This window comes from Phyllostomus discolor, chromosome 8 (genome assembly GCF_004126475.2).
Source record: "Phyllostomus discolor isolate MPI-MPIP mPhyDis1 chromosome 8, mPhyDis1.pri.v3, whole genome shotgun sequence".
Lineage (NCBI taxonomy): Eukaryota > Metazoa > Chordata > Mammalia > Chiroptera > Phyllostomidae > Phyllostomus > Phyllostomus discolor.
This window is the reverse complement of record NC_040910.2, coordinates 47071857-47095024: the sequence shown is the minus strand read 5'-3', so window position 1 is coordinate 47095024 and position 23168 is coordinate 47071857. Positions and strand designations below refer to the sequence as shown.

Below are 23168 nucleotides of genomic sequence, written 5' to 3'. Positions count from 1 at the left end.
GCAGGGAAGTGACGGAGTGAGGGAAGGCTGTCAGCAAAGAGTGAGCTGTCGAGGAAGTTACCGCCATGGGCAACCATGGCGGACCCCTGGGAGACAGGCATCTCTGTCAACCCACCTGAGGGTAGAGGGGGCTGAGGTGTTTATACACAAACTCACATAGCTCCATAGTCAATGGCAGAGGGCCACTCTTAAGCCCTTAGTACACACAGCAGAGTTGGCTCCAGCTGCTAGAGGAAGCCCCAGAATGCAGGTGCTGGCAGCTGGAAGTCAGGCCATTGTACCCAGAAATGGGCCCAGAGGATGTGGACAGGCACTAGCACCATCTGCCACTGGGCAGAGCCAGGATTTGAACATGGGCCACCCAGCTCCAAATGCCTTCTCTTAATCAACATGCTCTATGAAGCAGAAGCACTTCAGGCTCAATGTCAGAAGAATCTGAACTAAAATCCACCCTCAGCTGCTGTGTGACCTTGAACAAGTCCCTTAACCTCTCTGAGCTCCAAAGACCAAATCCACACTATGGGGCAGATCCATCCCTAATTCACAGGCTGTGAGAATTATAGGAGAGCTCAGATGCGAAGGGGCCTAACCCAGTGCTTGACCAGTGGTAGGGCTCAGCAATTACTGAATGAATAAATTAATAAATTACTCCTCTCTGGCGCCTATGTTTCATTTTCTATCAGGATCAGCCTTGAAACTATTCACGATCAAGGGATATCATTGCCTCCCCCAGGTCTTGTGGCCCAGGGAGGTGGGCTGGGTCCATGAGGTCAAGGCTGGACTTCAGAACAAGCTCTGGTCAATTGCCTGGGGTACCACAGCCTGGCTATTACCTCTAGGTCCACCATCCAAATCAGAGGGCTTCCTGGAGGAAGGGCACTAGAGATATGGCATGAAAGAGGAATAGATGTTCATCTAGTGGAGAAAAATATTCTGGGCAGAAGACAGTTTCCAGCAAAGGCCACGAATGGGGGAGTGGGAGTCTTATTATGGGAACTGGAAGTCATTCATTCGGTGGGACAGAGGGGCATGGTGGAACAGGTGAGGAGGGTAGAGGTCAGAGTCAAAAGGGCCTTGAACACCAGCTGAGGAGCTGGGACTTTCCCCGGACAGCAGTGGGGAGCCATGGAGGGTGTGAGTGGGGAGGGGGAGGTGGCTGAATTAAAGAATCCTTCCAGGGGCAGGATGAAGTATGGACTGAGGAGGCCAGACTAGAGGCAGGAGCCCCAGGAGGAGGCTGGACCATGGTCCAACAGGGGAGGACGAGGCCTGAGCAGGGCTGGCAAGATGGGAGAGGGATGGGGTCCAGGCACAAACAGGCAAAACTTGGTGAGTGCTGGCCCCAGGGAGGTAATTCAAAAAATAAAATAAAATAAAATAAAATAAAATAAAATAAAATAAAAGTCCTTTGAACTACTGAGTGGAAATCAATCTCCTGCTTCCTTCTTCCGAGACACTCCCTCTAAGCAGTATCTAAAATGTTTCTAGAATCCCTTGATATTTCCTGTCCCTGAAGGATCTAAGAGTTGAATAGATACGCCCACCACAGTAGAGCAGGCTCTGGGCAAGTCTGCTCCAGACGTGGCTGCAGGAATTGCCAAAACAATCCCGAGAGGTTATAGGTGTGATTACAGCCCCTGCATCGCAGATGAGGAAACTGAGGCATGGGGGGGTATGCAGGAGCTTTCTCACAGTCTCACAGGCAGTAGGTGGTAGATAAGGGCAACGAGTGCACCCCGGGGACAGCTGCCTCAAACTGCCTCTCCGAAGTCCCCTTCCACACTCAGCAAGGGGGCCCTCAGTGCCCTCAGGAGTCTGGTTTTCTCTCCCCTGACCTCTGAAGTCCTTCTAGAAAATGCCAGCCTTTCTTATCCAGAAACTAGAGGTATCAAAGGGAAGAGAGCTAAGAGCAGGGGCACTGGAGCCAGACAGCTGTGTTTGAACCCGGCTCTGCCACTCACAAGCTGTGTGACCTAGAGCCAACTACTTAAGCTCTCTGAGCCTTGGTATTCTCAGGTGCAAAATGAAGATAGTCACAGGACCTACCTCCTAAAATTGTCAAGAGGACTGAATGAGTTAACATTTATAAATTGCCTGGAATGATACTTGGCACATACATGTGAAATAAGAAATGAAATGCAAGGAAAGGCCTGGGGTCCAGTACTGGGACCACAGCATTAAAGAGGGAGAAAGAGTATGAAAGCATGTTGGGGTTGGGGATGGAGCAATAAAATCTACAGTAGCATGACCCCCTCATCCCCAGTCAGAGTCCATGAACCTGATGAACTTCACAGGTATTCTGAATTCTGCACCTGTATCCTGAATACATTATGTCTCATTATATCATAGGATATAACATGTATCATATAAAAGGTACAGCAATAGTCTGGAATTATACAGAAAATTTTGGAGTAAGCTCTGCCTCATCCAAGCTGTGTGACCATGGACAAACTGCTAGCCCTCTCTGAGCCTCAGCCTCACATCCTGTAAAATGGGTCCGTTTGTAACTCCAACCAGATTCCTGTTGCCGGGGCAGGGGTGGGGGCCAGTGGTGGGAAGCCAGCAGTCCATCGGACTCCCTGAATACCTGAGATCTGCTCAGCCCTGCCCTGCCCTGCCCAGCCCACACACACCATGCCCAGGTGGCCCAGCAGCCAGTTGCGCCGGGGCGGCTGGGGGAAGCAGCGCAGCTGGCGGCAGGTGATGTAGAATTGCCAGCAGAGCCTCAGGAACCGCAGCAGCAGTCGGAAGAGGAAGAAGAGCAGGGAGAGCAGGATCACAGACATGGCATACAAGCGGAAGGTGGTCTTCTCCAGTCCCAGAAGGTGCAGCAGGTATTCCGTGATGGGCAGCATCCTGGGGTAATGCATTGGGTGAGGGTCAGCACAGGTGGGAACCACCATCCAGCCACATGTGTGCCACACACACGGTGACCTGTAGAGTCAAGCATGTTGTGTCTGGCCCACAGTAGGCGCTCAATAAATGTGAGTCCCAGATGCCAAGGGTACATATCTCTCCTGCCCCTAGTAGTGACCTCCAGCCAGCTGGCCAGATGGAAACACCAGTGCCCCATGTGCCCTCAGCCTTGGCTTTGCGGGACATCTGCCCTGACTTCTCTGCTCCCTATGGCTGGAACATTAAGACACACCCCACCCCAAAAGCAGCTCTCATCAATGACTGATGAGGTGGCTAAATAAACACACCAGAGCTTTCTTCCCTTGGGCACAATGGCCCCGAGGTGTGTGTTCCACAAGCACCGCCAGTGGGATTAAACTCCTGCTGCCCACAAGAGAAAGTTTCTCTGTTAAAGGCCTCACTTCCTTCTTTTGCTTCTTCTTCCTTCTTTAAATTGAGGTGAGAGTCACATGACATAGAATGAACCGTTTTAAAGCGCACAATTCAGTGGCACCTAGTACATTCACACTGTTGTGCAACCATCACCTCTGTCTAGTCCCAAAATGTTGCATCACCATCCCCATGAGCATCGCTCCTCATGCCCTATACCTTCAGCCCCTGGCCTCCACCAATCTACGGTCTGTCTCTATGGATCTGCCTCTTCCGGATATTTTACATGGATGGAATCGTACACTCTGTGGTTGTTAGGGTCTGGCTCCTGTCACCCAGCATGATGTTTTCGAGGTGCATCCACATTGTAGCCTGTGTCGGTGCTTCACTGCTTCTGAGTGACATGCCATTGTAAGGGTTCAGCATGGTTTGTTTTATGCATTCATCTGTCAATGGACATCTCAGATGTCTCTACCTTTTGCCTGTTGGGACATGTGCTGTTATGAACCTGCATGGACACGTGTCAATATTTGCTTGAGTCCCTGTTTTCAAACCTTTCAGGTTCACTTTCTTCTTCCTTACTGTCTTTTCTGTGGTCACTTTCCAGACAAACTACTTGCTCTCAATTCCTTGATCTAAAGTCAGCTCCCAAAGGAACCAAAACAAAGTAGGCAGGTAACAATAACATTAACACAGTGACCAGGTATAGAGCCCTTACAGCGTGCTGTGCATCATGCTCAGAAATGTGCATGCCTTGTCTTGTGCCATCTTAAAGTAACCCTTGGAGGAAGATCCTATCATTCTCTCCATTTTCCAGACAACTCAAAGTCAGTGCCCCCATCTCAATGGAGACAGGAGCTGGTAGAGGTCCCCAGAGACCCACCAGAGATCAGTCTCAATCACCTTCACAATGAGAACCAATGTAGTTCAGACAATGCCAAGGAAATTTATGAAAATAGTGGGCTCTGTCCTCACCTCTTCTTTCCATCCAGTCTTACTAGCCAAGGGTTCACTACGTGCTCCTACCTCCTCTGGCAACACAGATAAAGAAACCCTGCACTCCAGCCCTGGCCAGGTGGCTTGGATGGTTGGAGTGTTGTCCTATACACCAAGAGGTTGAGGGTTCAATTCCCAGCCAGGGCACATAACTAGGTTGTACGTTCAATCTATGTTTCCCTCTCTCTCTTCCTTCCTCCCTCTGTAAAATTATTAAAGAGCAAGGAGGAAGGAAGGAAGGAAGGAAGGAAGGAAGGAAGGAAGGAAGGAAGGAAGGAAGGAAGGAAGGAAGGAAGGAAGGAAGGAAACCTTGCACCCCAGGTCCTCACCTGAGCCTCAATCGCCACCCGCCTTAGCCGCTGGTGTCCCCATTAGGGGCTCAGACCCAGGCTTGCCACCAGCTGATGTCCAACCTCATCAGCCATGCAGAAGACACAACATTTCTATTGATCACTACAGTGTGCAATAATATCTGGATGGATCGTCACCAAATTTGGAGAGGCCCCCTGGGAGGATGTGACTTAGAATGAAGATGATGTGACCACTTATTAGGATGGCTACTATCAAAATAAAATAACACAAATGTTGGCAAGGATGTGGAGAAACTGAAATCCATATGCATTGCTGGTAGGAATGTAAAATGATGCAGCCATATTATGGAAAACAGTATGGAAGTTCCTCAAAGGAAATTAACCAGAAGTACCACATGTTTCAGCAATCCTATGTCCGGATACATAACCAAAAGAAGTAAAAACAGGGAATCAGATATTTGTATACTCATGTCCATAGCAGCATTATTCATCATGGCCAAAAGGTGGAAACAACCCAAGTGTCCAAGGATGAGCAAAATGGGATATGTCCATTCAGTGGAATATTATTCAGTCTTGAAAAGGAAATTGATACACATGCTACAACACGAATGAGCCTCAAGGACATCATGTTAAGTGAAATAAGCCAGTAACACACACACACACACAAAATATGCCCTGGCTGGTGTGCCTTAGTCAATTTAGTGCAGGCCTGCAAACTAAAGGGCTGCCAGTTCAATTCCTAGTCAGGGCACATGCCTGGGTTGCAGGCTGGGTCCCTGATTGAGGGCATGTGTGAGGCAACCAATCGATGTATCTCTCACATATCAACATTTTTCTCCCTCTATTTCTCCCTCTCTTCCCATCTTTCTAAAAATAAATAAATAAAATTAAAAAAAAAACAACAAATACTATGTGGTCCCACTTACATGAGTCCTGAGGAGTCAGATTCCTAGAGACAGGAAGTAGAAGGTGGGAGCCAGGGGCTGGGGGGGGAGGGATGGGGAGTGAGGGTTTAGTGGGGACAGTTTCGGTTTGGGAGGATGAACAAGTACTGGGGATGAATGGTGAGGACAGTCATACAACACTATGAATGTACAGAATGTCACTGAACTGTACCCTTCAAATGGTTGAGATAGTAAATGTTATGTATATTTTACCACATTTTAAAATCTTTTGTAAAATATAGACTGCCTGACACAGGCGATCTGTCCCCTAAAAGGTCCAGGTGGAGGTGGGGTTGGGGGGTAGGCAACCTCCCAAAATGAAGCACAGAGAGGTCCAAGTCATAAGTCCCAGGCAGACGCTCTGATCTGGGGGTGCTGCCATGCAATTGGGCTGCCTCTTGCACGGGAGTGCCAGGTGACACAGTTGACAGGAAGTAGCCATGGGTGTTTATTTCTTTACCAATTTAATGGTGCATAATGGTTCTCCAGAGGGAAGCCAGCTAGTGATTACTCCTGAGAACTTCGACCCATGGGTCAGGCCCTTCACCAAGCACCCGACATGCATTTCTCCAGCATTCAGCTGGCAAAACATATTTGTGCCCCTGCTATGTGTGTGACTCTTGTCTGGGGACTGAGGATATAATGTTGAGCAGGACAGACATATCCCTGGTCCTCAGGGGAGGTGACCACCAACAGACATGATAAAATACCACACAGACCTGGCTGGGTGGCTCAGTTGGTTGGAACATTGTCCCTTACACCAAAATGTTGCAGGTTTGATCCCGGGTCACGGCACATACCTAGGTTACAGGTTCGATCCCTGGTCAGGGTGTGTACAGGAGGCAACTGATTGATGTGTCTCTCTCACATAGATGCTTCTCTCTTTCTCTCTTCTTTCCTCTCTAAAAATCAATAAACACATCATCGGGTGAAAATTAAAAAAACACACCATATAAAGGCTACGAGTCAAGAAGGAGGTAAAGTGGAGGGGTGGCTGAATATTGTTCCTCCTTGCCAAAGACACTGCATCCTAATCCCTGGAACCTGGGAATGTGGCCTTCTATGGAAAATCTTTGCAGATAGGATTAAGGACCTTGAGATGGGGAGATTATCCTAGATTATGGGGTGAGGGGGTCCTAACTGGAGTCACAAGTGTCCCTTGAAGACGGAGGCAGAGGGAAACTGGGCACACAGAAGAGGAGAAGGCCGTGTGAAGATGGAAGCCGAGATTGGAGTGATGAGGCCACAAGCCAAGGGATGCCTGGGGCCACCAGAAGCTGGAAGAGTCAGGAAGGATCCTGCCATAGAGGCTTCAGAGGGGGTGGAGCCCTGCTAGATTTCAGACTTCTGGCCTCCAGACCTGTGAGAGAAGAAAATTTTGTCTTGCGGGGGTTGGGGGAGCAATATTCAGTTAGCAGTCATTTGTCCCAGCAGCCCCAGGACACTGATACGCAGAGTAAGAGGAGAGAGAGCACTGTTATTAGAGGAGGCGGTCCAGAAGAGCCTCTCTGGGGAGGGGTATCTGAGCAGAGCCCTGAGTGAAGTGAAGAATGTAAGTCAGGGGGCTTTTTTTTTTTAAGTGGTGAAAGTGGACATCCCTGTCTTGTTCCAGTCTTGAGAGGAATGTTTGTAGTTTGTTTGTTTTTTTTATTTTATTTATTTATTTTTAGAGAGGAAAGGGAGGGAGATAGAGAGAGAGAGAGAGAAACATCAATGTGCGGTTGCTGGGGGTTATGGCCTGCAACCCAGGCATGTACCCTGGCTGGGAATCGAACCTGCAACACTTTGGTTCGCAGCCTGAGCTCAATCCACTGAGCTACGCCAGCCAGGCAGGGCTTTCTTATTAAATGCACATGCACAGCCGAAGCAGCTCAGTACCAGTTCTGACTCCTCCACTGACTGGCTATGCCCTGGGCCTGTATCCCCACCTGAAACTGGGCTGGCTATAAAAGATGATCTCCAGGCCCACCCCAGCATGACCTTTCCTGCATGTGGCAGGGGCAGGAGTGGGGAAGGGTTACCATCTTGGCAGGGGTCAATATAGTTAGCCAACGGGGGGCCACACAGACTGCTTCCAACCTGGGGCATCCTGGTTGCAGTCTGGATCCCATCTTAGTCACCACAGTCACCTTTCTGAAGGTCTGCCACTCCCCTGCTCTAATACCCTCATGACTCCCCACTGCCCTCAGCCCGGCATCCAAAGCCCTTCAGAAGCTGGTCCCTGCCCATCTTCCACATCAGCCACAAGGACCACCCCCCTTCTCAATCTGTTTTGGGCCCTTCTTCACTCAATTTGTAAATGTTGGGGTTCTGTGGAACTTGGCCCTGTGTTGTCTCTTCCTTTCTCTCTATATACACCTCCTGGGGGGATCTCACCCCCTCCTGTGTTCACTGTGACCTCATCTCAGAAGGGCCTCCCATGTCTGGGTATCTAGCTCTGAATAAACCCCTGGTAGGTCAAGCCACCTCCTGGATACCCCTGGGGGCATCCCCAGATCCTCAGATTTACCTCATCTCCCCCTTTCCCCCTACGTCCAATCTGTTGTCTGACCTAAACATCTTTCACATCTGTTCACTTCTCTCCATCTCCATCATCCCAGACCAGGTTAGGCCACCACTGCAGGCTGCTCCCACTGGTCTTCTTGGTTCTATCCTGCCCCCACGCCCAGCAGTCCATTCTCCACACAGCAGCCAGAGGGACCCTCCTAAAATGAAACCAGACCATGGCCTTCCCCAGCTCAGAATCCTCCTGTGGCTCCCCACTACACTCTGAACACCATTCAGAGTCCTTTCCAAGCCCCGTAATGCCTTGTGTGGCCTAGCCCCCGCTGACCCCTCCAGCCCTGTCTTCTATTGCTCTCCCTCTTGCTCACTCAACTCCAGCCACTGCTGCATGTGCCAAGTTCATTCCTACCTTAGAGCCTTTGCACATGCTGTTTCCTCCACCTGTCCTGCCTTTACTCCAGCCCAGCCCATGGCAGCTCCTCCTCCTCCTCCAGACCCAGCTCTGCCTTAACAGCCCATTTGCCACCACCATCAACCAGCCCCCTGCCCTCGATCTCTAAAGAATTACTGTGCACATGCTGGATGTGTGTCTTTTGCCATCATTCCCAGTACCCCTCACAGGGAGTTGGGGGACTTCTGAGTGAAGTCACAGCAAGAGCCCCACCCCTACCCAGAAAGTCCCAGCTGATATCCCAACAAAGAAAACGTCTTCCTCAAGGATTGGAACAAGAGAAAGTGCCAGCCCTGGAAAAGGGGTCCCTGCTCTAGGTTGGTGGGTCCATGGAGAGGTCAGAGAAAAGAGTGAGTGAAGCCCTGAGCCCGCCTCACAGGTGGGTGGGTACATGGGGAGGTGAGTGCATGAGGAGGGCCAGGGAGGGCAGTTCTGAAGCCCTGTGCCCACCTCACCACCCCCCTAAGTCAGGCGTGGGCTGCAGCCCTTCGCAGGACAGACACCAGCTCTGCCCCTAGCAGAAAGAGCACAAGCTATGGGTCCCGAACTGGCTCTCACCCTGGGAACCTCAGTCTTATCCTCTATAAAATGGGAATAATAGCAAGAGGTCCAGCTGATGCTCAAGGGAGGAGCTCAATAAATGAGGGAGTTGTCTACTTTCTGCAGCTGGTTTGCCCTTGCCCCCCCAAACGAGAGCACTCCTGCCCAGCCCCCAAAAGAAAGTGCTACAAACAGCTTTGAGATGGTGCAACCACTGTGGGAAACAGTTTGGTGGCCCTTCAAAAAGTTAAATATCAAATTATCACATGACCCAGGAATTCTACTCCTAGGTATGCAAGGTCTGTACGGGAAAAATCCAGCCATTGTTAATGTAACGAGAATGGTTTGTTTACACGACATAGATGTAACCTGGCAGCAAAGGAGAGTGCACTGGAATGCACATGTGTGAACAATGACAACTGCACTGTACTAGTTAGTGGGGGTTATAGATGCTGTTGAGTGAGCATGTGTACTGTGTGGCTGTTGCTTTCAAAACAACTGAGCAAGTAGAGCAACACATCTGCATCAAATGTTGCTTTAAGCTTCAATAGTCCTCCACAGAAACTATTTGGATGATTCAGAAGGTCACAGTTATGGGCAACTGGTTATTGGCAGCTTCATCACAACAATGTACCCACTTATGCATCATATCTTGTGCAGAGTTTTTTGGCAAAACGTCAAATTACCAAGGTTACTCAGCACCCCCCCTACAGCCTATATTTGGTGAACTGTAACTTCTGGCCTTTCCCAAAACTAAAAGTAAGAGAAGAGATCTCAGACTGTCAATGAGATTAAGGAAAATATGATGGGGCAGCTGATGGTGATTAGGAGAAATGTGTGAGGTCCCAAGGTGCCTACTTCGAAGGGAACTGAGGTGTCATTGTCCTACGTACAATGTCTCTTGCATCTTGTATCTTCTTCAATAAATGTCTCTATTTTTCATATTACATGGCTGGATAATTTTGTATACCCAAAAGAATGGAAAACAGGGACTCAAACAAATATTGTGTACAAACATTCAAAACTGCACTATCACAATCACCAAAAGGTGGAAATGACCCAAATGGCCCTCAACTCATTAATGGACAAATATCATGTGGTCCATCCATACAATGAAACATTATTCAGCCATGAAATGGAATGAAGCTCTGATGTATGGTGCAGCATGGATGAACTTGAGGACATGCTGAGTGGAGGAAGCCAGAAACAAAAGCTCTCATAGTGTATGATTCCATTTATATGAAATGTCCAGAACAGGCAAACCCATAGAGAGAGGAAGCAGATTAGTGGTTGCCAGGGGCTGGGGGACAGGATCTCCCTTTGGAGAGATGGAAATGTTTTGGAATAAAATAGAAATGGTAGTTGTACAACATTGTGAATGTTCTAGATGCCACTGAATTGTTCACTTTAAAAAAAGTTATTTTGCATTAGGGGAATTTTGCCTCAATCTTTTTAAGGCAAAAAAACCTACAAAAAGTGCTTTGAAGACCGATGTGTCCCCACGGTGCTGCCTCTGGAACTGACCTGGAAGAACAGGGGACGGGGTGGAAGAGAGACTTCACTTTCCCACTTCATTTTGGGGGGCTTTCTGTTTTTCTATACCAATAGCACATATTGTTCATTCAAAAACACTTCTGTTGTCTTTTAAATAAAACTAATGAGTTGACTGTACAGCCCAGAGAGTGAACTCTAATGTAAACTCTGGGCCTTAATTAATAATCATGTGTCTGTATTGGTTCATCAGTTGTAATAAACACACCACACTAATGCCAGACACTAGTTAATAACGGGAAATTGTAGGTTGAATGGTGTGTTGGAACTCTACACTTCCAACGTTGTTTTCTTTTCTTTTTCTGTAACTCTAAAACTGCTCTAAAAATAAAGTCTATTTAAAAATTAACTACTTGAAATTAATGACAAGTGAGTTAAGATGCTTTAATTGGTGGGGAGAAGCATGCTCTAGGGTGTAGGCAGATCCCCTCTCTGCTTGATCTGGGTCTGGTGACATGTGTGGGTTCAATGTGTGACAATTCCTGAACTGTCCAGTTCTGGAATGTGCCCTTTCCTCTACATATATTACATTTCAATTTAAATAAACAAAAAAATGAAATGAAAGTTGTTTGGGGATGGAATCACCCTTTACAATGTGCAGTTCTGACTCAGAGAAGCCTGGGTTCCCACCACGACTCTGCCCCTCCCCCATAACACAGCCTGGAGCAAGTCGAGTCCCCACGCTCAGCTTCCCCTCACCCACGGGGGAAGTGGATTCCTAAGAGCAGGACCTACCTGTTGAGGTTGTTTGGGACACGTCATCAAGATGAGGCTTGGCTGGTAGCTTGCAAAATTTTACCCATTATTCCTATTTCTACTGTTACTTACTGTTTCACAGAAGCAAGAGAACTCAAAACTGACACTCAGGATGCTTTGGAGGCCGGCCCACCCACTCCTCTCTGTTCCGGCCCCCAGTTGCATCCCAGACACCAGGCAAGACATCCAGCAGCCCTGCCCTGGCAGAGGTAGCTTAGCAGGTAGCCCTGCTAAGGCCCTAAATTATCTGGAGATGGAGGTGCCAGTGGCTCCATGGCCCACACCCATGGAGCTCTGGTTTGTCAGGTTAGCCCAGCAGCCAGATAAGGACTTGTCATACAAGGTGTGTGGGCTCCTAAGAAGGAATGCGGGACAGAGACCCTGACCTGCTGGAAACCTCCTATCTGTCTCTCTTTGAACCACAGGTGCTGGGGCTCACCAACCTGACAGCCAAGCATGTGACACTGGTCCCACTGCCCCACATCCCAGCTCTGCTCTCCACTCCCTCTCTAAGCCTGCAGTCAAGACAATCTGCTCCCATCCTGGCTCACAGAGCCTCCTTGATCCCCTCTATGCCAAAGCACTGCCCCAACCAAGACTTACACTCGGCCAAAGTGCCAGGCCCCAGAAGGCCTGAGCTGAGAGGGAGCTTACCCCAAATTTCTGGAGTTCTGAGAAAGAACTTCGGGGGCAGTTCAGAAGGCAAGACCAAGTTGACAAACTGGAGTGGGGAGTGGGGAGTCTCACTGCAGCTTTGGGCATATTGTAGGAGATCCTGGCAGAAAAAGAAGTTTAGAAACCACCAGTAGTAATCTGCATTATTCCAGGGCTGCCATTGTCTCTGAGCACCGTCCAGAGCACCACCTGGCCACGCTTAAAAGTGGGACTCCCTGGAGAGGATTCCATAAAGCTCTGCTGTGTGATCTCAGGCTAGGGTCTATACCTCTCTGAGCCTCAATTTCCTCCTCAGTAAGACAGAAACCATATTACCTACTTCACGAAACTGGGATGACAACACAGAATTTTTAATGTGCTCAGCTCAGTGCTTGGCACTCAGTAAGTCCTTGATCAAAGCTACCTCTTATTGCTGTTAGTGCCACCCTCATACTCAGTACTATTACCCGGCCACCTGGGATTTGCAGAATTGGGCCCAAGTCTTGCCAGAGAGGAGAGGGAGGGTCACATTTTGTGAATGACTTCTGAGTCATCCAAGCCCCTCTGCAGATACCAACCCAGGTCACCGCCAGCCACCAGCCCGGAGCTAATGTTACCACTTAGAAACCCAAGCTGGGCTATACAGAGAGGCCGCGGCCATTGGATAGTGCCCAGGATGTTGGGGTTACACAAGGCTGGGTTGTTCAAATCCCAGCTTACCCACTGTCCCCCTTGCCTTCCTCCCACCTCCAGCCTGATATTTGCCAGCTGGTGGGCCTCAGCCACCTCGCCTGCTCCAGGAACAGTCCAAGGGGTGAGAGCCTGGCCCCTGGGACACCAGAGAGCATCCTGGCACCAGTATCCAACAAACATCAGCTGGGATCAAGGGCAGGACCTCACTCAACACTCACTGTAGGGGCCCAGGAGGGCACCCCCCCCACACCCACCCCCGCCCCCGCCGTTCTCACAGAGGGGCAGTCAGCGGTGCTGTGCCTGCCTGCCGTGGGTAGACAGAGAGACCTGAAGGCAGACAGAGCAGAACACGTCTGTAGGGTACCTGTCTTTTAGGACAATGAAATTCCACTGACCTCAATCAGCCCTAAGGAGGCGTCACGGGGCAGCGCTTGGATCTGTCTGAGATGTCCTGATTGGGGGCCGGGGTGGGGGCAGGGTGGGGGGCGGTGTTCCTGAGGACCCTGCCCTCCAGGGACACCCAGGAAGGATATACCTAGGACTCGGCGCGCACAGAAAAATTCGCGCTCAAACGCAGGGACCATCTGGAGTACAGCCTTATCCCCCTAACCTGAGTGTCCTGGACACGTAGTTCTGTCCTGGGGACCCACGAGGCTCCCGCGCTGATACACTCGCACTTGCCCTGTCAGCCCGGGAGCCCGTCCCGCATGCCTCGGGTTCCAGAGCAGGGCGCGCTCGGGTTACCCGACCCCCCGCAACACACACACGTTTCCGGCTGTACTCACCCCTCGAGTCTCGGCCTCAGGCCCTCAATCCGGATCCACCGGCGGCGCCACCTCGGTTCTGACCACGCCGTCCCGCGGTGCAGCCCTTTAACCCCGCCCGGCGGTGCGGCCAGACCCGCCCCCAGCCTCTGGGCGGGACCGAGGCGCTGCCCGCAGAGACGGAGAGAACTAGAGACAGAGTCAGGGAGGCACGAGGAGAGTGGCAGGAAGGAAAAGACGCAGAGACTGAATTGAAGAGAATGACAGATGGAGAGATGGAGAGAAAGACTCAGAGAGACAGCGAAAGAGACATGCAGACACTCAAAGACTGGGACACCCAGAAACCGCAAATACCCAGGCTCCTTGCGACCCTGCTCCTGCCTAGTTCCCATTAGCACCCAGATCCTCCTCTTGCCATCCTCCCTTAACACCCTTCTTTCATACCAGCACTCCTCATGGCCCCCACCTCATGGCCTGTTGCCAAGCTTGGGCAGAGGTCCCTAAGCCAGCAGCCCTGACTCACCAGGGCCTCCCAGGAGCCTCCTCTGGGTCCACCAGGAATCCTCAGACTCCACCAGCATTGGGAGCCAGCCTTTATGCCCCATCTGGGTCCTGTGTCCAACCCACCCCCCTGGGGCTCTCTGCTCTTCCCTCCAGGAAGACCTCTGGCCTCAACAAGCAGCTCCTGATTCTGGTTCTGCTCCTCCCAACCCACCCACCCAGTGCCAACCACCTTGACCCTCCCTTGATTCTACTGTTGTCGTTGGCCAGCCCATCTGCTCCAGATGTGTCTAGACAAGGTCAGCCCCACCTCCGGATGTATTAAAGACATACCATTCTTGGGTTGGTGGGTGGCTGGCTGGCTGACCTGGGCAAGTGGGCAGGCAGATGGGAGAACTCACAGCTGGCCTCTGGCTCCCCATCACCTTCTCAGGGTTGAGCAAAACAGATGCTCAGGAAATATCTGTCAAATGGGGGGAAGACATGGGAGACTAGAGAGCAAAGGCACCAACTATTATTACAGGCCCATCTGGGGAGACTGAGGCATAGGCTGAAGGCTCAAGGAGAGGTATGACTGCCTGGGTTTTGGCAGGGGCAGGTCAGAAACTGAGAAGCCTGAAGCTATGAGAAAATGAGTTCAAAAGTTAAAACCCCCCCTGGCTGGCATAGCTCAGTGGGCTGAGCACGGGCTGGGAACCAAAGTGTCCCAGGTTCGATTCCCAGCCAGGGTACACTCCTGGGTTGCAGGCCAGAACCCCCAGCAACCGCACATTGATGTTTCTCTCTCTCTCTCTCTCTCTCTCTCTCTCTCTCTCTCTCTCTCTCTCTCCCCCTTCCCTCTCTAAAAATAAATAAATAAAATCTTTTTAAAAAAAGTTAAAACCACAGTAAACAAGGCCTGGCCAGGTAGTTCAGTTGGTAGAGCACCATCCAGATGCACTAAGGTTGTAGGTTCAATCCTGGGTCTGGGCACCTACAAGAATCAATCAATGACTACTTGAATAAGTGGACAAATAAGTCAATGTCTCTCCCTCCCTCCCTCCATCTCTCTATAATCAATTTTTTAAAAATTTAAATACTTTAAAAAAAATGCAGTAAAGAAACCATAAAGAAGCTGAAGAAAGGAAGTGTAGATATTTTTCTCCAGGATGGCTATTCCAAAGTCTTACAAGTCATCAAAAATACATTCTGGATGCAGTTATAGACTTAGTGCCTGGCAGGTGTCTGCCCTCAGGGCTGGTTAGGCAGGGGCATCAAACTCATTTTCACCCAGGGCCACGTCACCCTCGAGGTTGCCTTCAAAGGGCCAAATGCAATTTTAGGACTGTATAAATGTAACTACTCCTTAACTAGGAGCAAGGAGCTCAGCGCTACCTCTGGGTAGAAACAAGGCGCCAGGCTGGATGAAGCAAGGTGGAGGGCTGGATTCGGCCTGAGGGCCTTATGTTTGCCACCTGTGGCTTAGTGGATGGGCCAAGAAGTGAACCAGGTCCAGAGCTGAGCCCTCAGAGCTCAGAACCTGGGGGCCAAGTACAAATGCAAAGCCATGTCATACAGTGGTTAGAGCACAGACTCTGGACGCAGAGGATTCAAATAACTCCATTATGTACTCACTGTGAACCTCAGGAGGTTGTTGTAACACTTTACTACAGTGTTTCTCACTTAAGTCAATTGTCCCCCACCCCACCCAGGGGACACTGGGCAATGTCTGGAGACAAGTTAGGTCCTCACACCTGGGGGTGGGGATGCTATGGGCACCTTGTGGACAGAGACCAGGGATTCTGCTAAACACCCTCCAGTGCATAGGACAGCCTCTCACAGCAGACTGTAATCCTGCCCCAGGTGTCAACAGTGCTGAGGCTGAGAAACCCCACTTCAAGGTGTAAGAAGCACCTCTGTATTTTAGCACACAGTAGGTTCTAGGTAGGTGCTGACTGCTATTCCTAACAACCAATGGAGTTTTCAGGCTTCTCCCTCACCAGCAAATCCTGACTGCTAACCCCATGCTCTGCCCACTGCAGTTCAGAGAAAGCAGTGGCTTTCCAACCCACCCAAGTGCAACCTTCAGTCAGGCAAGTCCTGTGTTAGCCTGGCTCTCTCTCCCCCTGCGATTAGGGTCTCCATGGAGGTAGGACCCCAGAGCCAGCTGATTTGGGGCTGGGCAAATGTTTGGCTCATAATAAGTCTGCACCAGTGACCACTCTGCTCCAAGCATGAGAATATAGCAGAGAGTGAAGAAAAACCAAATCCCTGTCTTCATGGATCAGAGACATAAGAGAGGAAAACAGAAAACAGAGAAGCATCTCTATCGGAAATTTCCATTGGTGAAGGGGGGGGTCTCAGGCAGTGAGGCAGAGGGGATGCTGCTGTTCAAGGCTGAGTGTTATGTCTCTTCCTTGTTGGAACCCAAGTAATGAGAATGAATATCGAATCCTAGTTTACACCTTAAGTATGTAATTTTTACTTGTCAGTTGTACCTCAGCGAAGCTGAAGGAGGAGAATAAATGTTGAATGAATGAATATTCACATGTCTGAACCTCACAGAAAATACTGTGGCTGGTTCCCAAAGTCTGATACAAGTATCCTGAGCCGTTAAGCCTGGTAATTTTAGATAGCACACAGAGGAACATTTTCTATTTTATTCTCTATTTTATATGTGTATGGTAAATGAAATTTGGTTTGATAAGTAAAGAACACATTCTCAGTGGTATGACAGTGATATAAATTTTTTAAATAAATAAGGTTTAAAAGGAAGACTACTGAAAGAAAACTACTAAGTAATAGAAACATAATCCAGAGATCGGGCAAACATGGCAACAGAGGGCTGTGAATGGTTGGAATTTCAGAATCAGACACTGTATGTCTGCACTAACAAAGATGGAAGAAGAAGCTCAAGACCTCTAAATTTGAGTTTTGGAAATATTAAAGCACCAATCTTTCCCAAATTCCAGCAAACGAAAAGCAAAGGGCTCACAACTTAGAAGAGAGACTTTAAAAACAAGTGTAAGATGCCCCCTTGGCCTAGCAGGTGATAAACTTGGACTCTTCATTTCAATAATGTTCTCTCACTTGGTGCTGGCCCTTGGCCAGGGAGGGAGGGGGTGGTGTTTCCAGGTGAAGAAGAGGTGACACAAATAATTGAAGCTTTGCTGCTGGAGGAGGCAGAAGGGAGGCCAAGGAAGGCTACGTGAAGGATGTGACATCTGAGCTGGTACTTCAGGGAGAGGTTGGATTTCAACAGGTGTAGGAGAGGGGGTGGGGCTCAGGCACAGAGAAACCCAAGGGTGTGGCTGGGCAGATGGCTTTTCCTGGCTTAGTGGTGTGAGTCAAGGAGGCTGGAGGGGTGCAGGGGTGAATGTGAAGGGCCTTGAAGGCCAATCCCAGTGGCTGAGGGTTGATATGGTTGGCAATGGGGAGCCACAGATGGTGCTTGAGCATGGGAGGATCCCCCTTTTGATTGATTTGTTTTAAAACACATCAGTGAGGTCGGCTTTAGCTCAAGCAGTTACTTCATCATGGCAGGCACTAAAACACATTAGTGCTAACTGAATTTTTTAAAGGTGTGAATTTTTTTAGGGATGTGGGGCATGTCCTTATTAGTGACTGGCTGGATGTGAGGTTCCAGAGAGCAGAGGAGGAGAGAAGAGGGTGCCATCCTAGTTTCTTTGCCCTCAAAGATGGAAGGAGAACCAAGTCAAAGGGCATGGAGATAAGCAGTCACTGAAAGTAGGCTTCCTGGCCGTGTGACCTTAGTCAAGTGCCATGACCACTGTGAACCTCCATCCCATACAGACAAAGTAAAGGAGAGGATCATAAGGTGAGGCGTTGGTTACAGGGTGTTTGGCCTCCTGCTTGGCACACTGCTTAGTCTGGACAAACTTCAACACTTCAAGTTTGCCATTTGATTTGAGCTATCTTAGAGGGTTTCACCCAGGGCAAATTCTCCCCCCAGGGGACATCTGGCAATGACTGGAGATAATTTGGTTGTCTCACTGTGGAGGGAGAGGTGCTACTGGCATCTAGTCGATAGAGGCCAGGGATGCTGCTCTACACCCTACAGTGTGTAAGACGTCTCCACCCCAGAGAATGATCTGGCCCCAAATGTCAACAATGCCGAGGTTAGGACACTCAAGGTTACCTCGCTTCTAAAAGGCCTGTGGGCCATCCAGGGAGACACCCAGGAGGCAGCAGGGCCCAGTGTCTCTGACTCACCTGATCGGGTAGACAGTGGCCCTAGAGTGGGTCAGTGAGGTCACTCGGGGAGGGAGGAGGACATTGAAGAGGGTGGGGAGCCAGCAGCTGCATTAGGGAAAGGACAGGCATGGGCCTGGCCCTGGAGGTGGAGACAGCCACGTCTGGAAGATTAAGGAAGAAGAGTGGCAGTAGGTATCAGCACCTCTGCCCAGAGGTCAAGGAGCTGAAGCCCCAGAAAGGGACAGGATCATGGGATTAGCAGGTCACCAGAGTCCTCACCCTGGTGGCAGCCAAGATCCCAATGAACTAAAGTCAGAGTGGGAGGGTAAGAAGCGGAGGTGGTGGCTGGATTAAGAAGACGGTACCAGAAAGACATCTAGAAGTGGGAAAAGTGGAGCATGGAGGGAAGGGCTTTTGCTGGGGCCCCAGAAGCACACAGCAGACTTTTAGAGGTAGAGATAAAGGCAGAGATAGATAGATAGATAGATAGATAGATATAGAGATCTCATCATACACTGTTCATGGGAACATAAAATGGTGCAGCTGCTATGGAAAACAGTTTGGCTGTTCCTCAAAAACAGAAACATTCACTTACCGTGTGACCCAGCAATTCCACTCCTAGTATATAGCCAAAAGAATTGAAAACAGAGACTCAGACAGATACATGCACATGTGTGCTCATAGCAGCACTATTCACAATCACCAGAATGTAGAAACAGTTAAGTGTCCATCAGTGGGTGAAAGAATGAACAAATGTTGTCCATCCACATGATGGAATATTACTCAACTATGAAAAGGAATGAAGCAGCCTCAGCTGGTGTGGTTCAGTGGACTGAGTGCCAGACTGTGAATCAAGGGGTCACTGGTTCAGTTCTCAGTCAGGGCACATGCCTGAGTTGTGGGCCAAGTCCCCAGCAGGAGGAGCATAGGAGGCAACCACACTGATGTTTCTCTCCCTCTCTTTCTCCCTCCCTTTCCCATTCTCTATACATAAATAAATAAATAAACAAAAAGAGATGAAGCACCCACACACAACAACATGGATCAGCCTCAGAAACATGCTGAGTGAGGAAGCCAGGCAAAAAAACACATAGCGTGTTATTCCAGGCAAAACCACAGAGACAGAAAGCAGATTGGTGGTTGCCGGAGACTCACTAGGGGGATGAGGAGTGAAGTCCAAACTCAGGGAAAAGGGGTATGAGGTCTCCTTTTGAGGTGATGAGAAAAATTGGAACTAGACAGAAGTGATGGTCACCCAACATTGTGAATGTACTAAATGCCACTGAGTTGTACACTTTAAAATGGTTAAATTCATATGATGTGAATTTCACTTCAATAAAAAATAAAAAGAGGGAGTTCCGGCAGGAAACAGAGCACTCAAATGGGGTAACTTGAACAGAGTTTGATAAAAGCACTATTTTCAAAGGGATAGTGCAGCATCCTAGGGGCTAGGAACAGCCAGGCCCATCACACCCCTGGGGGCTCAGGCCTGGGCCCAAGAGGCCATAGTATTAATAGTTATTGGAACCTGAACCAGATAGGGCTATGTGGGGAAGATTGCCTGGCAGGGGCTGTGAACCTTCAGTCCAGGGATACGGCCAACCTGCATAACCATAAAACAAAGGAGATGAGGTACAGACATCCTGACCTCACTGTCCTCCCTCCCTCCTATGCTGCTGTGGCTCCCCTTTGACTGTACCCAACCAGAAGCCACAAGGCAAAGGAACCTGTTGAATGGTCCATGCAAGTCATCCTCCCAGGACATAAAATATGGAGCAGAAGGGCTGGAGACAAGACAGAAGATATCAGAAATTTGAAGCAAAGACCAGAGCAGTTCAGAGGTGTGGGGTGAATGGGGGAACAAACCACCCCTTCCAATTCATTACTCACCACTCACTCTCGCTCAAGGCTCACAGACCAGCCACTTGGGGCCATTTTTTCCAAACCCATCAAGACCATCTCTGTCACCTTTGCGTATGCTGTTCCCTCTGCTTAAAATTATTTTTCCTCTCACCTGCCCAGCTAACTCTTACTTATCCTGAATGTCTCAGCTCAAGAGCCGTTTTCTCTGAGGGCTTGCCCCTCTCTCAGCTGGCTGAGTGCAGCCCATACTCGATGCAGCTATATCTCCTGTGCATCCTCAGTCTCAGTCTCAGCAAAATTGCTCTTGGGATGATTTGTTTAGCGACTGTACCTGGATGAGGCTATGAGCTCCATGCGGACAGGCAGGGTCTTTCACATACCCTGTTTTTTCCCAGCCTGAGCAGGTGGAGAGCACACATTCCTTCAACAAACATCAAGTTCATAGAGAGTACCTGGTGTGGTTTACACTGAAAAAAGGGGTCACATTCCTGCTCTCTGGAAATTACATAAAGCACAACTAGAAAACACATATCAAAAGGGGGTATTCTATGAGATACATACTACGGAGGAAAGTCCAGCAAGATAAGGAAATGAGGACGGTCTCTCTGAGAAGGTGATATTTGAGCAGAGACCAAAAGGGAGGGGGGATCTCTGGAGGAAGAGCATTCCAGGCACGGAGCACAGAGACCAGGGAGGCTGGAGCAGAGTAAGCAGAGTAAGCAAGCGGAAGGAGACGAGGGTGGGGAGGTGACAGCACCGATCATATAGGGCAAGAAGGACCATGAGGAGGACCTATGCTTTTGGACATCAAAGATGGCTGAAGTCCAAATGGTCTTCTACCCTCAGCAGTCCAACCTCCATCTTTTGGACACAGGCCTCTGTGACAGGCAGAAGCCACAGATGGTCTGAGCTTAAGAGGATGGAGCCAGATTTAGGCTTTAGCAAACTCCCTCTGGCTGCAATATTGTGAACCAACTGAAGGGGGCACAAGAGCAGCAGGTGGTGGCTGCAGCCTTGGACCTGAACAGCAGCAGCAACAGAGGTGCTGAGAATTCTGAAGGATGGTGGAATTTGGGATTTACTTTAAAAGTGGAGCTGATGGGATCTTCTGACAGACTGGATGTGGTTGTGAGATGTTAATCTAAAAATAAAAAGGTCTTTCAACGTGAAAGGCAACAAACATTTATTTGAGATCAATAAGAATAGCTATTCAGGAATCATTAATTCAGGCAGAAGCCCAAATAATGTTCTGATTAGAAAACAAATACAGGGATGTTTACGAGAAAGGAAAGCACAATTACATCAGTGGGAGGAAGGCAATTCTACTGGTGCAGATAACATTAATATAGTGGTGTTAATTCTAAACAATGTTTTTAACTTTAAGTTCGGTAGTCATCAGGCCAGTAGTCATCATATCTGCTTTCTTATTGTGTTTGCAAACATTTCTTTGGGGCACAACGTTGCTGTAGGCCCAGCCCAAAGGTTATTTTGCCGTTTCAACATTCCAGTGTCTGAGGTAAAAGACGTACAAGGCAGTTCCTCTGGAATGGCAGCTCTGGCTCCATTTTGAAGTGGCTCCGTTTATTTATTTACTTACCTATCTCTTTATCTACTCACAGAGAGAAGAAAATTCACAGGTGACTGCAAGGTTTTCAGCGTGGGTCACATTAGGTCGCTACTGTTCAATGGAGAACAAGAGAAAAGGAAGAACTGGATAGAGCCCTGGCGGGTGTGGCTCAGGTGGTTGGAGCATCATCCCACACACCAAAAGTTTGGTTGTTTGATTCCCAGTCAGGGTAAATACCTAGGTTGCAGGTTCCATTCCCGGTCAGGGAGTGTATGAGAGGCAACCAAGGCGATCATTAATGTTTCTCTCTTTCTCTCATCAATAAATGTTTAGATTTTTTAATTTTTAAAATTTATTTTTATAATTTTTATTTTTATTAATTTTTTATTTATTTATTTTTAGACAGAAGTGAAGGGAGCAAGAAAGAGAGGGAGAGAAACATCAATGTGTGGTTGCCTCTCATTCTCCCAGCACAGGGGAACCTGCCCTGCAACCCAGGCGTGTGCCGTGACTGGAAATTGAACCAGCAACCCTCTGCTTGGTAGTCCAGCACTCAGTCACTCAATCCACTGAGCCACACCAGCCAGGGCTGGTTTGGGTTTTTTGTTTTGTTTTTTTGTTTTTAGAAAAAGGGGATAGAGAGAAAGATAGCAAATAGGGCAGGAGGGAGGCATGGAGGGGAGGGGGAAATGTACAAGAAGGAGAGAATTCCTGAGGGAGGAGAAGGACGATAGACAAAGAGCCAGGTGGGTGCAGGAAGAGAGCCTTGGGGTGGGTGCAGGGAGGAGAGGCCCTGGTCCTCAAGAAGCTAAGGGGAGAGATGGAGATGGAGAAGTGTTCCCCTAGAAAGTGTGGCAAGTAAGGATGCTGTAGAGAAGTAATAGGGAGCTAGAAGGACCAAGGTGCAAGGACTTAGCCCTCCATCTGGGAAGTGACTCCTCGCGCATCTGGGCCAGAAATCCTGATGGTCAGATCATTCTAGAGAAGGGCAGACAGGCAAAGTCTGAATTGCCCAGGATTAGCAAGTAGGAGGAGTTCACAGGAAGGGACTGGAAACCTAATTTAGATAAGGTGGTCAGGGCTAGGCTTCTAAGAGGAAGTAATGTTTAAGTAATCCCTGAATCACACAGGAAGACCTGAACTGGAGCATTGAAAGCAAAGTAAGTCTCAAGTGCAAAGGCCCTGGGGCTGAATGAGGGTGGCATCCTCAAAGAGCAAGAGGCCAGTGGGTTAGAGTGAGGAACCCCCTATGAGAGGAGCTCAGAGAGGTTGGTGAAAACCAGATCACGATGGCTCTAGTGTATACAAGGCAGAAATGAGAGGAAAGGGGAAAGGGTGCCCTGAGCAGAGGGGCCAGCTGGAGCCAACACCTGGGGTCGAGGAAGTACCTGGCCCAGGTCTGTTTGGGGCCCAGGAAGTCAGCCTGACTCAGGCTGTGCTGATATAAACTGTACAGCAAAGAAAAGGAGTGAGCAGGTTGGGGCAAAAGTGACTTGCCACAGGGGACCAGTTGTTGTGGCTTGTGACCACAGGCCACCCAGCCTGATTCAGCAAGATTCTGTGTTGTTAGAGGTCAGCTCCCCAAAGAGCAAA

General features: G+C 49.2%; 1 protein-coding gene across 3 annotated transcripts in view; it reads right to left on the bottom strand.

The window, feature by feature from the left end:
* The window catches only part of LOC114502747 (cytochrome P450 4F22), a 38693-nt gene extending 16865 nt beyond the window's left edge, over nt 1–21828 (bottom strand). Inside the window, exons 1-2 of one of the 3 annotated variants that reach the window (XM_036032479.1) lie at nt 21813–21828; nt 2634–2856 (exon numbers count right to left, since the gene is read on the bottom strand). In XM_036032479.1, the coding sequence (XP_035888372.1) occupies nt 2634–2855 (222 nt within the window). In that variant the 5' untranslated portion in view covers nt 2856; nt 21813–21828. Of the gene's footprint in view, nt 1–2633; nt 2857–6336; nt 6390–13471; nt 13705–21812 lie in introns of those variants that run through there. The other 2 variants (XM_028519909.2, XM_036032478.1) reach the window with 2 other exon arrangements.
* Between the last annotated feature and the right edge of the window lie 1340 nt (nt 21829–23168).